General features: G+C 35.3%; 1 protein-coding gene across 2 annotated transcripts in view; it reads left to right on the forward strand.

Moving 5' to 3' along the window:
* RNF13 (ring finger protein 13) overlaps window positions 1-18,241 on the forward strand; it is a 62,395-nt gene that overhangs the window by 11,800 nt on the left and 32,354 nt on the right. For both annotated transcript variants that reach the window (XM_008590798.1, XM_008590799.1), the window contains exons 2-3: window positions 15,218-15,345; window positions 17,638-17,718. In XM_008590798.1, coding sequence (XP_008589020.1) covers window positions 15,232-15,345; window positions 17,638-17,718 — 195 coding nt within the window. In that variant the 5' untranslated portion in view covers window positions 15,218-15,231. The remainder of the gene's footprint in view (window positions 1-15,217; window positions 15,346-17,637; window positions 17,719-18,241) is intronic.

Consider the following 18,241-nt stretch of genomic DNA (forward strand, 5'->3'; position numbering starts at 1 on the left):
GGTTCCAGGAGATAGATCTAAAAATTGAGTTTCGATATTGGTTTGGTTGTGTCTTTGGGGCTGAGCACAGCGCTGAGCTCCTTGTCAGTGGGAAATGGTATGCTTGTAATCTATAGCCTCACAATTAATTAAGCTATCACCTGTGGTTGATTGTGATGTATTGCCAACTGATGTGTATGTGTCAGAACCCAAGTGACTCCAAGACCTTTATGGCAATAATGGTAACTGTAAGGATGTAGTGTGGAATAGAATCTTTTGAATGTAATTGAGTGCTTACAGAGAGAAAATGATGGCTCAGATTTGTTAACTCTGCTCAAGATCTGCCCTTTTTAAATTCTTTTTTGGTTGTGTATTTCACTTCAAAAGAAGTCATTTCATCTCCTCCAAATTGTGAATAGACTTGTGAATTAAAAGCCTTCTTGTTTGCTCACTCATTTAAAAAAATGTGTTTCTGTGTAAAAGTAATGCACACTTAGAAAAGTTGAGCAGGTGGATCAGATTTCTGTGTATTTTCTCCTAGTCTTTTGTTTAGTATATGTTATATAAAATGAAATAGACTTTACAAAATTTTAGTTTTTTATTCTGAAACATGCAGATAAATATAAGGAAAAAATAAAAACTATATAGAGTCCAATCACCCAGAGTTTACATATATTAATAAGTTATTTTGTTTCATAGTATTTATGTATATTTTTAATGTATGTATAAAACATTTTCAATGTTAAAGTCTTAAAGTTTTAAACATTAACAGGTAGCCACATTTTCAGAGGTTCTGCAGAAGATGATATCAAGAGAAGCTTTGTGTGCATTCATTCTACAAATATTAAGCATCTGATACATGCCAGGCACTGTTCAGGTACTTATGATACTTCTACAAAATAAAGATTCCTGTCTTTGAGAGTATATATTAATGTGGCAAGATGGACACTAAACAACAAACTTAACTATGAAGAAAATTATAGTATGACAGAACATCATGAATATTATGATAAATTTAAAAAGTAGAGAAGGTTAAGAGGAGTGAGGCATGGTAGGTAACATGTACATAGGCAGGTTGCAGAACACTTGCCTGTCTTTTACTTGACTGTCGTTTATGAAAGAAAACCAAGAATAGAGCTGTGGCATGATGTTTTAAAGAAGCAGTTGTTATATAATCAATAGGAATGGTGTAACTTGATGTGGTGCCCCATAGTGCTCCACCATTAACATAGTAGGCCACATTTCATGCTTAACACCCAAACTGTGTATGGGTTATTGAGCATGCTCAACTTTTTGTACAGGAATTCAGGAATTGTGCATAAATTAAAGAAGGAGGGATGAGCATGATGTTTAAGGAAATTGGTTAATTATTCATTTAGACTCTTGTCTCATATCCAGAAATTGTCTCCAAAAATAGGGGAACTGGAATGACAGAGCAAGTTGTATTTCTCCTGCATTGTTTTTGTTTTATTCTACAAGGTTGTTTTGAGGATTGGAAGGAAAACCGTTCATGTCAGATGCTTAACACAGTGCCTGGCACAAAATTAAGTTTTCTATTAGTGTTGGCTGTAGCGATGGTGGTGACATTCGTGTGAAGTATCAAAATTAAAACATTCTGGTTCAGGGCCGGCCCGGTGGCGCACTGGAGAGTGCGCTGCTTGGGAGCGCGGTAGCGCTCCCGCCGAGGGTTTGGATCCCATGTGGTGACCGGTTCCCACTCACTGGCTGAGCGTGGCGTGGGCGCAACACCGAGGGTTGCAATCCCATTGCCAGTCCCCGGTACGGGCGCGACACCGAGGGTTGCGATCCCATTACCGGTCAGTAAAAAAGAAAAAACAAAAAAACCAAAAAAAACCATTCTGGTTCATAAGATTGATTGATACTTTCAAGTCCACTCGGCATGATATTTTTGATAATCAAGAAAACTAGAATTTTCTACCATCTTTCCCTAAATGGTGTTTAAGATTCAGACATTCATGAAGGCAATTTCATTGTCAATTGTCCTTTTCTTGATTGCTGTGTGGTTTATTGTGGCACTGGTAACAACAGTGGTATTTGAGAGAATTATGAAATGTGTTTTGTTATTTCTCTTTTTTTATCTGCTTCTCTAGTTTGATCCTTTATCCACTGCCCATTAACTTGCAAGAAGTTTATGAATAATGTCTCGGTGTGCCACTTGCCAAACTTTGGTCAACAACAGTTTTTCCAAATTTGACTTGATCATAAGGATTCACTAGAAGCCATTAAAAAAAAAAATCCAAATTATAGGCTTTCTGTCTGAATCACCAAGGAGGAACCTGGGAACATTTATTTTTATCACAGGCTCCAGGTGATTTGTGATATCCTGGAGTACAGTGTATTTCTCAAACTTTCCTCGTGATAAGAATTACCTGGAAGTACATGTTAATAATATGAATAATACGGATCACCAGATCCCATCTCATGTCCATTTAATGAGAAGCTATAACCGTGGAATTGAATAGGTTTTTAATATTTGCTTATTTGCTGATTCACTTAGTGAGTGTAATCTTGGTAGACTTGCCACCTTTTCAGAATATTTCCTTGTATTCAGAAAAACAGAAAAACAAAAACCCTGTTATGATTGTCAGGCTACTTTATTCCTATTTTTTTCTTTTTTAAAATGGTTAGATATCATAAATACAGGAGACTGCATAAAACATTTGTGTATGGTTTAAAGCATAGTTATAAAGCAAACTCCCATCTTACCACAGTCTAAGTCAAGATATAGAATATTGCTGGCCTCCCAGAAGCACCATCTCCCTGATCACAGTCCACTTTCTTACCCTAGAGGCATGCACTGTCTTGATTTCTGCTATGATTACTTCCTTTCTTTTCTTTATGTTTTTGCCTCTTAAATGTAAATCTCTACATAATATAATCTGTTTTGACTCTTAAAGAATTCATATGAATGGGATTAAAGATCTTACATTCTTTGTGACTTGCTTCTTTTGTGCAGCTTTTTCTTGTGAAATTCATCCATGTTGTTCATGTAGCTATTACTCATTTTTTTTTTTTTTTGTCTTTTTTCGTGTCCGGCAACGGATCGCAACCCTCAGTGTCGCGCCCGTACCGGACCGGGACCGGCAACGGGATCGCAACCCTCGGTGTTGCTCCCGCACCTCGCTCAGCCAGTGAGCGGGAACCGGTCTGTATGTGGGATCCGAACCCTCGGCGGGAGCGCCGCCACGCTCCCAAGCGGTGCACTGTAGCAGTGCGCCACCGGGCCGGCCCCACTATTACTCATTTTCATTGCTGAAGAGAATTCTATTATATGCATTTACCACAACTTATTAATTCCACTTGTTAAAGAAAAAATTATTTTTAAAATTTTTTTTAAATTTATTTTTTTATTAGCATATTTATTATTACAAAGTGTGATTTTTTTCTTTTTGCCCTTTACCTGACCTGTCCCTCTCCAGCATCCCCCTGACCCCCTTTCCCATCTCCAGTAACCTTAGGTTTGTTCTCTCCTTCTGAAAGTTCAATGAATCGTTGTGGTCTTTCTTTCAAGAAAAAATTTTTAAAGGACATTTGTTAAAGCATGTTAAGGAAGATTTTATTCAGGGCCATCACGATAGGTATAGGGGCCACTGCAGCGAGGTTGTGCATTGGGGCAAATAGATTGTGCTCAACTTCGAATACAGCACGGACGAGTAGGAATTTATAGCCAAGGAGCAGTGTGGGGGACAGTGGATAGAAAATTACTAAGTGGAAGCATCAGGGATGAGGGAGATTGTGGCTAAACCAACCTAACAGGATTCATGTTGAAAAAAGGCCAGGATGATCAGGTATCACCTCAGGGTTGGTGGAGCATGAGGAACCTGATCAGATATGGGGATAGATCTTGAGGATGATCAGGTATCAGGGATAGCGGGTTCTTGTTAGCTGACTTAATAGGGTTCTTAACTAAAACTAGATTTTACAAGGAAGTGCACAGATAGGCCTAGCAGAAGATTCAGAAGCCTGGTTAAAGTTTGGCCAAGCAAAGAATCTTTGTCACAATTTAACGAATAATGCTCAGTAATGTTTAATATTAAAAAAGACAACTGTTGCCTATGTCTGCATAAGGACAAGGGCACATTTTGGGGAAGAACAGGACATGAGTTGTCACTTAGCAGTAGAAATATCCTTGATTCTGTTATGATTGATATTTTGATGGAAATACTCAAGTATTGTTTTTATGCGGGGAAAAAGGCAATTTGAGTACACATTAAACATTGAGAACAGTTCATACGAAGGCCCTGAGGTTGGAAATAATTGTGTGTCTTGGAGAAACCTCTTTCTTAACTCTTCAAACTAAAAATTTGTTTATTTGTTGAAAAAATCAACTTGTAAAACAGTCATCATATAGCTAAAATAATTTTGCTTTGAGGCATGGACCAGTGGCACAACAGATAACAGGTCTGACTACAGATCAGAAGATTCAGGAATTTTGCTTTGGTTGGTAGTAATAGTTAAAAAACTTAGATCAGGCTTGCTTTTAGTTTGGGTGGTACATTAACCCATTTCTGTTACTTATAACAAAATACCTGGAACTGGGTGATTTATAAGAAAACAAAATTTATTGCTCACAGTTTCAGGGTCTGGGAAGTCCAAAGTCTAGGGAGCACATCTGATGAGGGTCTTCCTTGATGGTGGCCTCAATGAAACAGGGTATCTCATTCGAGATAGCAGAAGTAGAGAGTGAGACTGACGTCATTCACCCTTTTTTTAAAGCCACCAGAACCGCTTCCATTATTCCAAGAATGGATCAATCCATTCACAAAGGTGCAGTGCTCACAATCCAATCACCTCTCCAAGGCTCTGCCTTTCAACCACCACAATAGGATTTCCTACTCTCTTAACATTGTCACAGTGGGGTCCAAGCCTCCAATGCATTAAACTTTTGGGGGGACACAATTCAATCCATAATAGATGGCTTTATGTTAGAGGAATTTACTGGGTAACCTTCTGTTTCCTTGCATTAAAATATTGGGCATCTTATTTTTGCTTAAAAAATTAAGCCTTGTTGTTGTTTTGTTTTATGGGAATTTAATTATGGTATAGGTTAGTAGTTCTAGTTGTCAGACTCCTGGAAATCATGATACTTTGTAAGGAACACTGAAGTTATTGATGTATTCAGGTGTTATATGAATTGAAAACAACATTTTGGAAGAAATTTTATAGTACCGTATGTATGTAATATACATATGTGACTGATCACATTTGTAGGAAAAATAACCTATTTAATGAAATGTGACTGGCTATTATAAATTTTCTACTAAAATTTATCACTGATTATTCACTTCGTTTTTCTGTTAGTGCTCGATACAGTATGCATTCTGTTGATACTTATTGTAGTGTAAGATACATTTATTGAGAGAAACAAATTGAAATTACTGTCTATTAAGTCCTTTTGCAAATTAGGAAAAGATTACAATTATTATAGCATTGGAGTATTTTGGTCCAGTTTTTGAAATATCAGTAATGCTCAGAAATGTAGCTTGAGAACCAATTGGATATGAGCTTATTCGGAGGCTTTCTTATGGAGGTGGTTGGCTGTTTCATGAGTGTTATTTGGCACTGAAGCAGTTGATGTCAGACTGTTGAGTTATCTTCAGAATTGAAAGTTATTTGGAAAGGAATTTCCTGAAAGTAATGTTGGTCTTAAACACTGACTAAATGTCTCTACCTTTCTAAAGTGAAGCTTTAAAGTGTAATTTTGTATAGATGACTTGTATAGTATTGTTACAGATTTAAAAGGGAAGTTTGGATTTACCGAGATGCTTGGAAAATTTTTAAATTTGCAATTACAAGACCAGCATTAGATGAGTAACTGTCATCTGTGCACTGATGCCATACAGATAATCATGTGTACCAGCCAGTGTGCCCAAGTTCTCGAAAATGATGCCAAGAGAAAAGCAACAAAACCAAGAGTTAGTTCTTTGAAAATATCAATAAAATTAACCTTTAGCTGGCTTAATTAAGAAGAAAAGAGAAGACTTAAGTAACTAAAATCAGTAATAAAAGAGAGGACATAACCGTCAATTTTACAGAAATAAAAAGGATTATGAAAGAGTGCTATGAACAATTGTACACCAAGAAATTGGATGACCTAGATGAAATGGACAAATTCATAGAAACACACAACCTACCAAGACTGAATCAGGAAGAAATCGAAAGTATGAATAGACCTATAACTAGTAAAAAGATTGAACCGGTCATCAAACTGATTACAATCAAAGAATTTCTTTTTTCTTAAGAATGAAAGCCAAGAATCAGATGGTTTCACTTATGAATTCTACCAAACATTTAAAGAAGAATTAACACCAATCCTTCTCAAACTTTTCTGAAAAAACTGAAAAAGAGGGAACACTTCTTAACTCATTCTAAGATGCCAAAATTACCTTGAAACCAAAGTCAGACAAAGATACTACAAAAAAAGAAACTTACAGACCAATATCCCTTATGACTATTGATGCAAAAATTTCAACAAAATACTAGCAAACTGAAATCAACAGCACATTAAAAGGATTATACACCATAACCCAAGCGGGACTTATTCCTGGAATGCAAAGGTGGTTCAACGTACAAAAAGTAATCAGTGTAATACACCTTATTAAAAGAATTAAGGGGAAAAAACACATGATCATTTCAATTGATGCAGAATAAGCATTTGACAAAATTCAATGCCTTTTCATAATGAAAACGCCCAAGAAGCCATAAACAGAAAGGAACTACCTCAACATTATAAAGGCTGTATATGAAATTATATTATAATAAGTGGCAAAAGACTGAAAGCCTTTTCTCTAAGATCAGGAACAAGACAAGGAAGCCCCATTTTGCCACTTCTATTCATTGTAGTAGTGGAAGTCCTACCCAGAGGAATGAGGCAAGAAAAAGGAAATAAAAGGGATCCATATTGGCAAAGAAGAAATGAAATTGTCTTTGTTAGCAGACAACATGATCTTAAAGGTAGAAAATTCTAAAGATTCCACAAAAAGAAAAAAAAAAAACTATTAGAACTAATAAATGAATTCAGCAAAGTTGCAGGATGTAAAATCAACATTCAAAATTCAGTTGCATTTCTATACACTAACAATGAGCATTCCAAAAAGGAAATTAAGAAAACAATTCCATTTACAGTAGCAACAAAAAGAATGAAATATTCAAGAATATATTCAACCAGAGGTGAAAGACTTGTACACTGAAAATTACAAAACTTTGCTGAAAGAAATTAAAGAAGATATTAATAAATGGGTAGACATCCTATGTTTATGGTTTGATAGACTTAATATTATTAAGATGTCAGTACTACCCAAAGCAGTCTACAAATTTAATGCACTCCCTGTCAAAATCCCAGTTATGTTTTTTGTAGAAATAGAAAAATCAATCCTAAACTACATATGGACTCTCGAAGGACCTCACATAGCCAAAACAATATGAAAAAGAACAAAGTTGGATGTCTCATAATTGATTTCAAACTTACTATAAAGCTATAGTAATTAAAATAGTGTGGTACTGGCATAAAGACAGACATGTATACCAATGGAATATAATAGAGAGCCCAGAAATAAAGCCTCACATATGTGGTCAAGTGATTTTTGACAAGGGTGCCAAGGTCATTCAGTGGAGAAAGGAGTATACCCAATGTTTTCAACAGATAATGTTGGCAAAACTGAATATCCACATGCAAAAGAACGAGGTTAGACCCCTACCTTACACTGTATACAAACATTAACTCAAACATTAACTCAAAATTGATCAAATGTCTAGACCTAACAGCTAACGTACAAAAAAACCCTTAGAAGAAAACATAGGGAACATCTTCACAACAGTATATTTAACAATAATTTCTTAATTATTGAACCAAAAGAACAGGCAGCAAAACAAAAATAGGTAAGTTGGACTTCATGAAAATTTAAAAAATTTATGCATCAAAGGACACTGTCCACAGAGTGAAAAGACAGTCCACAGAATGGGAGAAAATATTTCTCAATCATATATTGGATAAGGGATTGATTAGAATATATAAAGAACTCTTATAACTCAACAACAAAAAATCAAACAGCCCAATTCAAAAATGAGTACAGGACCTAAATAGGTATTTCTCCAAAGAAGATGTCCAAATGGCCAATAACCACATGAAAAGATGCTCAACATCACTAATCAGTAGGGAAATACAAATCAAAACCACAATGAGATACCACTTTACACACATTAGGATGGCTATATAAAAAACAAAACAAAATAACAAGTGTTGGCAAGAATGTGAAGTAACCTTTTTGTGCATTGTTGGAGGGAATGTAAAATGGTGCAGTCCCTGTGGAAAATAGTGATTAATCAAAAAATTCAATATAGAATAACTGTATGATTCTGCAATTCTCCTTCTGGGTATGTACCCCATATAATTGAAAGCAGTAACTCAAACAGATATTTGTTCACAATAGCCAAAAGGTGGAAGCAACTGATGTGTCCATGGATGGATGAATGGATAAATAAGTTGTGGTATATACATACAATGTAATATTAGCCTAAAAAAGGAAAGAAATTCTGACACATACTATAACATGGATGCAACTTCAAGAGTAGTATGCTATGTGAAATAAGCCTGTCACAAAAGGACAAATATTGTATGATACCACTTATAAAAAAGTACATAGAGTTGTTAAATTCATAGGACTGAAAGAATAGTGGATGCCAAGGGCTTGGGGGGAGGGGGGCGGAATGGGTAAATAGTGATTAATGGGTACTGAGTTTCAGTTTGGAAAGAAGAGGAAGTTCTGGAGATGGACAGTAGTGATGGCTGAACAACAATGTGAATATAGTTAATGTCACTAAACTATACACTTAAAAATGTTTACAAGTTGGTTAATTTTATGTTATGTTTATTATAACACTTTAGACAATGAGGCTGAAATTTATTTTACAAATTCTCGAACATAGAAAAGTAGAGAAATAGAATAATGAATCCCAATGTAATTTTCACCTGATTTAACATGTATTTTTTTTCTAAAGTAGTACTTTGAATTACAGATATTGTGACATTTTACTCTTAAGTACTTCACTAGGCATCTTAAAAAATAGACTTTCTCATGTACCACAATATTATCTATCATCTTACCTAAGAAAATTAACAATTATTTTTAAAAAGATATCTAATATCCAGACCATATTTACATTATCCCTGTTGTTATCAGACTTTTTTATTGTTAATTTGATTGAACCATGTGTTGTATTTGGGTTTAATTTTTCTCATCTTTTTTTTTTTGTGGCTAAAAAAGATATCTAATATCCAGACCATATTTACATTATCCCTGTTGTTATCAGACTTTTTTATTGTTGATTTGATTGAACCATGTGTTGTATTTGGGTTTAATTTTTCTCATCTTTTTTTTTTTGTGGCTGGCAGGTGCTGTAATGTGGATACTTGATTTTGGTGTTATAACACCGTGCTCTAACCAGCTGAACTAACCGCCAGCCCTCTCATCTTTTTTAACAGATGGCAATCTCATGCTTTTTCCTTATTTTGTCTTCTACTGTTTTGTTTATTCTGTTGAATTTTATAGAAATTGGGGCATTGCTCTCAAGCAAGATTCCACCTATGGTGTCTTATGACTTATTTTCTTCCATTCTGTATAATTGGTATAAGCTTGAAGTTAGAGCTAAAGGCTTTTTAGAATTGGATTTAAACAGTTTTGTGAGAATACATCTTAAATGATACAGTATAGACTGAACAGAAATTAGAAAGAGAATTTGCCTGTTGGAAAACTATTTAGACAGTGTCAGGAAGCTGATTTCAGATTAATGTCTGTTAATTAGTAGAATTCTGTCAAATAGTAGGCAAAATTAGATGTAATCAAGAATGTTGGTCATGGACACATCTCTAGAAACCTGCTTGGTAGTTCTCAAGGGTTTCTTGCATATTCTCTTCTTTGGACTCCCTCCTTTTGTTTTTTAAAGTTTATTAATTTATATATATATATTTTACATTCTCAGATGTTGCAGAGCAGTTAGAGGGAAGGGGGAGAAAGTAAAGGGAAAGGAAATAGGGTGGGAGAAGGAGAAGGAGTGAACTCCCTCCTTTGAAGAAGTGTAATTTTCTTCCATTTATAGGCATATGCAGAATGAATGTAGGGTTATGTTCTGTCTTCGGTATTGTGAGAGGGAGAGGTAGAAGGAAAAAGATGGAGGGAGGGAAGAAAAGAGATAGATATTTGTAATCAGCAAGATTTTACCAGGTTTTTCTATATGTTCTCTCTAAGCATGGTTTTAAAGAAATATTCTCAAGATGAATGTGTTCTATTTGGAGGTGATAAGAGTCAGGACAAAAAATACTTTATTGTATTCTATTGTAGAGTCTGCAACAGTTGAATAAATTCAAGGATAAGAGGCCAGTAAGAGTTGTAATGGGAAAGAAAGGTACAACACCCACTCTGCATGACCAGCAGTGGTCAGACGTTCTGATGGACATTTATACTCTCAATAACTGACAGACAGCCTGGCACTAGCTTTGTAGGAGGATACAGACCAGGAGCATAGCATATCAACATAAAATACATCTTCATTGAGAAGCCTCGCATTTATCCAGGTGAGCTTTCATACTCACCAAAATGTGTCCTGGATTGTAACTGATGAGATCAAATGTGTGGATGTGTGTCACCTCAGCATAGAAAAGTGTCATATATGAAAGGAACCATGTATAACCATTCAGGAATAGCTTCCAGGTTCCATCAAGGGGCATGCTTAGTTTCAAGAAATACACACTGCAGGGAATCAAAGCCTTTCTTTGTTTATGTTTTTGTAACTAAGCTTTTATAGTTAACTTAGTCTTTCCAGTTTAAATGCTTTTTACCAATCTGGGAGTCATTTTTACAAAAAATGATATTGCCTAGTAACACAATTGACAGTCTACATTTATCTTAACTCTAGGTTAAGTGCTAGGAGAGGGTGTTAAAGGATTTAAGCTTGTTAACCTTTCTCAGAAGACTTCCTGGAGGAGGGAAGATTTAAACTAAAATTTTAAAAAACAGCAACAACAAAAAGAAGCTTTTGTGCATTTTTGAGACTGTGATAACAACCACGGACCTTTTTTACAGAAACTCCATATATTTATACATGCACAAAATTTTGCTTACAATTTCACAGGATTTATAATTTTCCCCAAATTTTCTTTTGAAGGTAGAGGAGAGTGTAATTTATTTTCAGGATGACACATGAATGAAGATATAGAGCCAGCAAGGTACATTCCTGGAAACAGTGAGTTGATCAGAGCAAGGCTGACTATAAGAGTATGGAGAAATTAAATTGTTTAGGTTGGACAGACTCTTAAATGAAAATTTTAGATCTTTTACTTCTTCTCTCATATTTACTTCTATTGACCACTGCTTTCCCTCCCCCCCCATTCATTTCAGTTCTTTTCTGTCTTGACTTTTGTGAAATCAGTCTCTCTCTTTCTCTGCTTACTCTCCTTTTCTCATAAATTTAGATATTCTTCAGTTTTCTTTAGTCCTCTTTTTGATTTTCACTTTTATATTAAGATCACTTCAGTTATCACCTATTTGTTCATGATTCTAGACCTTTACTACTGCTTGTTTGCCTGTCCACCAGATTGTTCCACAAATATTAAGTTCAAAGATTTCAAAATTGTACTTATCCCATTTGCTGTGTTCAACCTCTGTATTTCCTGTTTTATTTATTAGCATCCCCACCCAAAGTCTTTTCCTTCTGTGTTCCACTGTTGTGTTAAGCCCTTCTGTGCATGATTATATTTATTCCACAGAGTTGTCTTTTAGGTCCTATGAGTCTCCTTTTCCAGATAAAACAATTTATGTAGTTTAAACATTTTGCCTCAAAATCATAATGTTAGTATGTGACAGTGCAGGGACATAAACCCCAGATCTTTCTAATGCTAGGTACCATATTCTTACTGTAATTATTACACTACCACCCACTTCTGTGACTTTAAGAAAAAATTAAAGATGTACCTATAGGTTTAACTGAAAGTATTTATTAGTGAGTTTATAACAGTTTTAAAAAACAAATGAAATCTCCAACAATATGGATCCCTGTTCAGTCCATTGTAGAATACACATAGGAATATCATGTAGGAATTATACATCATATGTTTGACCAATAATTTTTATTTTGTATAAGCAAATCATATACAGAAACCCAGTATATAAAATATATTAAGAAAAAAAAAGTGATGGTTGAAAGAGATGGATGCTCTAAAGTGTCTCATGGACAGCTCTCTGCAATGGTTCTTGAGGGGATGATGTGGTGCATTTTTTTTCAAATATAGTTAATAAAGTAGGAGAATATTCACAATACATTAAGTGAAAAGAATACAGTTAGCAAAACACTCTGTACTGTGTGTCCCCAGTTTTGCTAAGTATGTATGCGAATGTACACATAGCTAAAAGACTGGAAAGTTATATGTCTAAATTTGGACATTGGCTGTTCTTTAAAATGTTAATTAAAAAAGGCAATAAAAGAAAAAAAGTAAAATTAAAACACACTGCATATTATTAAATACACACACATACATACACACTCACTTATACACAAAGTAAAAGAAGGAAATAATCCAGTGAATGTTGTGCTGTGAGCATTGATTTGAAGCACTTGAATACCTGTGTAGGCAAGGGGCCATATCTGTCTTACTCTTTGAACATCAACTTTGGATATTGATGCTCTTTTCAGTTGTGCTTAAGAGTGTGGGCTTTGGAGACATACTGTTAGGTTTTAGTGCTATCTATCATCATTGTTTGATCTCTGGCGAGTTGCTTAACAGTGCCTAAGTTTTTCCCATCTATGAAATGATAACTACCTCAGAGGGAGTTGTTAGGATTACATGAGTTAACTCAATAAAATGCTTACCAGCAAGCAGTAAGTAGTCAATATTAGTTGTTATGGTTATTATTATTATTATATCTTTAGAGTTATTTTCCGTCCAAACTCTGTCTCCTTCCACCTCCCCCAGAGTTGGCTGGAAATTCCAGAACTGTAGAAGAAAAGTCATAGTTCTTATTCGTATTCAGTTTCCCAAACAGATACTGGTGAACATGTTGCATATTTATTCTTGCTAGTAAAATTTAATAACTGTACCGTATTTTGTAAGGATTTGTAAATTTTTATGGTACGATTTCTGGCCAGAAATTGTTCACATTCAGTGATCTCGAATATAGGACTCATTATATGGTTGTACTCGTGGCTATGATTTATAGCAGCAAAGAGAAAAGGTGCTTGAGGTAAAGTCCCATGTAAACCAGGTGTAAGCTTCTCAGGGACCTTTCCCAGTGGAGACACACAGGATGTCCTTAGTTCCTCCTGCAATGAGTCGTGACAACATGTGAAGTGTCTCCTAGGGAAGCTCATTAGTGGCTCAGTATCCAGGGCTTATACTGGGGGCTGTTTGTGTAACACGATCTGCCTGGCATGTACCAAAATACCAGACTCCCAGAAAGAAAACAGGTGTTCAACACAAACCACATTTTTTTGCAAAGTTTAGGCACAATGAGCTGTTCTTACCGTGAAATGGTGGGACCCCTCCTGAAATCTAAATTACCAGATGCCAGCTAGGGGCCATCGTTATAAGCAGGCCTTTCTAAAGGACAGCAGTCTCAGGCGTGGTGTGTTAACTCTTCTGCACAGTGGTATGTTATTAAATGTATTTTACCTAAGAAACTAATGTTGACAAATCTATATGTTTTAAAAACAGCTTTAGTAAAATATACTTGACACTATAAAATTCACCCATGTAAAGTGCAGTGATTTTTGGTAAATTTATAGAATTGTACAACCATTACCACAATCTGATTTTAGAACATTTTCATCATCTCCCCTCCGCTCAGAAAACCTGTACCCACTAGTAGTCATTCCCCATTCTCCACGTTCTTTTCTCCTCCCATCCCTCTGCCCTGTGGGGCCTCCCTCCCCCAGTCAGTAAATTTATAGAATTGTACAACCATTACCACAATCTGATTTTAGAACATTTTCATTATCTCCCCTCCGCTCAGAAAACCTGTACCCACTAGTAGTCATTCGCCATTCTCCACGTTCTTTTCTCCTCCCATCCCTCTGCCCTGTGGGGCCTCCCTCCCCCAGTCGACCACTAATCTACTTCCTGTCTCTGTGGAACAAATCTGTACGTTAACATGTTTTCCCCTTTATTTCATCTCTGATATTAACAGCTTTGTAAGATGGTAGTACAAAAGTTATTCACAGGTATTTCACTTTCAGTGTGTGAGTCAAAGATTCAGAGTTTGAGTCTATATGTTAGTTTCTAAATCCAGAGTACTTAACAACAGTAATCATCATCAAAATTGATATTATACCTGAATTGGTAGTATTTAATGAAATAATTCATTATAAAGGCTCTTGACTTTGCAAACTTTGTTCTCACTTGTTTAAAAGTATATTATATAGTTGATTGAGGCTTACCAATGAGAATTTTGATATTTATTTAGTTAACATTTAGTCCTTCCATGGTATTTTTTGCTGTAAGGTAGGTAAGGACTCATGTAAAGAACTGGATGAGGTTGGGAGAGGTAGCTGCACTGTTGCCCTCAGGATGCAGAGGGGGAGAAAAGTACAGACTGTTAGGAGGTAAAGGACAAAGAGTATTGCTTTATAATAACCAGCTATTTTTTTGCATCCTCTAATGTGTATACAACACGCAACAGTAAATAAAAAGTAAATTTATAGGGCTGGCTGGTTAGCTCACTTGGTTAGAGTGTGGTGCTGATAATACTTCAGATCCCCATGCTGGCTAGCTACCAAAAAAAAAAAAAAAAAAAAAAGTAAATTTACATGTAAATTTATATTGAACCAGAGGCTAAAAATTCTAAAAATTGTAGAAAATTTAAAATTTTAAAGCAAAGATGCTGGTGTTTTCAACTATCATTTTGTGTGAAACCTAGTTTCTCTGAAAATTGGATTAGTATACAAACTTATACTGTAAACTGAGCAGCGTGGGAGGATGTTTGTTTTGTGGCTAAAACATGGAGCTTAGTCACTGTGAATTATGTAGGGTATTGACTAATCCTGGATATTTACCTAAATATCCAGATCTGTGTAAATTCTTATGCTTTTGAAATGTAAGCTTTCATTTCAATGTTAACACGTTTGTAATTTAAAGGGGTATTTTTTGGACATTAGGAATTAATGTATCAAATGATTTATCCTCAAGGACAAAGGACCAGCTCTCATTGTTACTCATGTCCATGTCTTCCAGGTGATTTTTACGAGATGCTGCTCTCCATAGGGATGCTCATGTTGTCGGCCACACAAGTTTACACCATCTTGACTGTCCAGCTCTTTGCATTCTTAAACCTACTGCCTGTGGAAGCAGACATTTTAGCAGTAAGTACAGTAAACTTTATTCATGTCTAAAAATGTCCTTTAAAAGTCCTGAATGATGGAATCTTATAAGGTGTTTGCCTGCAGACATAACCAAGCACATACACATAGTTACTTGAAAGTGGGGTGGCTTATTCATTTTTTATTGCTTAAAATCGAATGTAAGATCTTATGCACAGTAAGTACCTAATAAATGGTGTCACTCTTGAGAGTGTGTATGTGTATGTGAGTGCTTGTGCACACATATCTATGTGTTTGCATGTTTATGTAGAATCTTACTGTTTTTCTTGGTACCCAGTATATTTCTAATGACTATAACATCTCAATAGTATCTCTATTGATATAATATTTTAAGAAATCGTACAAGCTATCCATAGAAAAGTTCAACCTAAGATTAGCATTAATGAGTCAGAACAAAAATACAGTGTTCCTATCTTTGATGGTGGATAGAAAAGTTCTTAGAGGAGTTGTTTCTCAAAACCTTGTATCTTCTCTAGGCTCCCGTCTTACTGTCCTCTACACTAGGAAGTCTATGTATTTCCTATTTCTCATTTCTGAGAAGGAAGAAAAAGAGGAATGAATTGTGTGCGTGTGTGTATGCCTGTACTCTGTGTCTGTGCTAAGAATTTGCTTTTACTTAGTTTATATTTAGTCCTTTCACGGTATTTTTTGCTGTAAGGTAGATAGGGACTCATGTAAAGAACTGAATGAGGTTGGGAGAGGTAGCTGCACTGTTGCCATTAGGATCTAGAGGGGGGGAAAAGTACAGACTGTTAGGAGGTAAAGGGCAAAAAGTATTACTTTATAATAAGCAGCTTTTTTTTTTTTTTTGCATCCTCTAGTGTGGGTACAACATGCAAGAGTAAATAAAAAGTAAATATATAGGGCTGGCTGGTTAGCTCACTTGGTTAGAGTGTGGTGCCAGTTTCTGGTTGTTAGTGGTTTGCTTAAAGATATATAGGGAGAGATAGAACAGCTAGAATTGTTGCTAACCAAAGCTTGATGTGGTCCTCAGCCATGCTTCTGCATATTGTGGCACTTCTGGATGATTCCTTCTGTAGGATCATTGTAGAACATTGGAGAGCCAGGATGGTTATTACTATATCATAGCTTTTGAAGGCAGAGACACTCTGGTAGTCTACATGAAAATTCTCACCCTTTGCCATTCTCTTTAGCAGGGAACTGGTTGATTAAATTTTTCTGGAATAGTATGGGTTTTTTGAGGTGGAGCGGACATAAAACCTTTAAGGACTAAGTCCATTGCTGTTCAAATCTCTACTCTAAATTCTTCCCCAAAGTCCTTGGAATATTCTTGGAGTGACTTTTGGAAGGAATTAGGAGATTTATGGATTGATCAGGGAATGTTCTCCTTGTCTTTTTTCTTTCTCTTCGTTGATTTTTTTTTCATTTTATCTGTCTCTCTTTTTTCCCTCTGATGTTTCTAATGCCTGTCATTCGTTTGTCTTCTTTCTTTCTTTTGTACCTGAGGTGGATTGTTATTCTGTGGTCCAGTTGTCTAATGGATTAAATGATTTTTGGTGGACTGCCCTGGGAACTTAACCATTTGTGACCTTGATCAAATTACTTGGCCACTCTGTATGCCTCAGTTTCTATATTTGTAACCGGAATGTTGTGGTGATGGTTAAATAACTGCCTGCTTAGAAAAGTATCTGGCACATAGTAAATGTTTTGTATATCATTTTTGTCTTCCTTATAATTATCATTCTGATCATCCTTTACTCACCCTCTTGAGAAGGTATGAGAGTTCCCAAGTTGTATTTTTTAATGTAGAGACAAAACGTTAGGTATAAAAGAATAGTCAATCCTTTTTGCCATCAGTGTTCCCTGTGGTTCAGGCAGGTAGGTTGGAATTAATGTTGTTGTTATCTAGTGAAGGAACCATTAACATGGGAGCTGCTTAAATCTGGCCTCTATGTTGACACTAAAGGATAGAAGGCTGATCAGAATTCAGAGATAGCTGGAGGGTGGGATACTAGGGAATTGTCTGTGGGAACAAGTCAGAAAGCAATAGGCTGATGAATGTTATAGAATTATCATTACTGTTTGATAATAATAATATATCAGAATCCAGTTTAAGCATTTATATATGTTATAAATTGCATATATTCCTTGCTATATTAATGGATGCACATTTACAAATTTGATTTTATTGTGATAAGCTGTGATAGTAAACTAGAATTGTGGAAGTGACAATTTACATAATTTAATAAGCTTTTGCTTTTAATGTTATGTGTAAATTGCTTTTAACTTAATTATTTTTAATTTTATATTTAGTATAATTTTGAAAATGCGTCTCAGACATTTGATGACCTTCCAGCAAGATTTGGTTATAGACTTCCAGCTGAAGGTTTAAAGGTAAGAAAATAGTAATACATGGTAAAGGCACAGGGTATTTAATAAGGTGATTTTTACTGCTCTTCATTTATTTAAAGAATGAAAACGTTTCTTACTGTTTTTATCATAAACCTATAAATAGTCATTTGTAAATAGTGCAGACTATAAAAAAGGCATGAAAAAGAAAGTGAAAATCACCTATAATTGCATTATTCTGAATTAGCCACTGTTAACATTTTGGTATATAATATTTCAGACCTGTTTTCTAGGATATGTGCTCTGTGTATGTGTGCGTGTTTGTACATGTATATGCACGCATTTTATGTAAATGCTTACATATAAAATTTATATATAACACTATTAGACATGTGCTACTTGGTTTCCTGCCCTTTTCACTTAATTTTATATTAAGGTCACCTTTTTATGCTGATAGGTAAGAATCTACATTGTAAGGGCTGCATGTTTTTGCAATATAATGAAATACTATAGATTTCAAACATTGGTTTATTTAATTGTTCGTAGTAGATATTTTGGTTGTCAAGTT

This window comes from Galeopterus variegatus, unplaced genomic scaffold, assembly GCF_000696425.1.
Source record: "Galeopterus variegatus unplaced genomic scaffold, G_variegatus-3.0.2 Scaffold6374, whole genome shotgun sequence".
Lineage (NCBI taxonomy): Eukaryota > Metazoa > Chordata > Mammalia > Dermoptera > Cynocephalidae > Galeopterus > Galeopterus variegatus.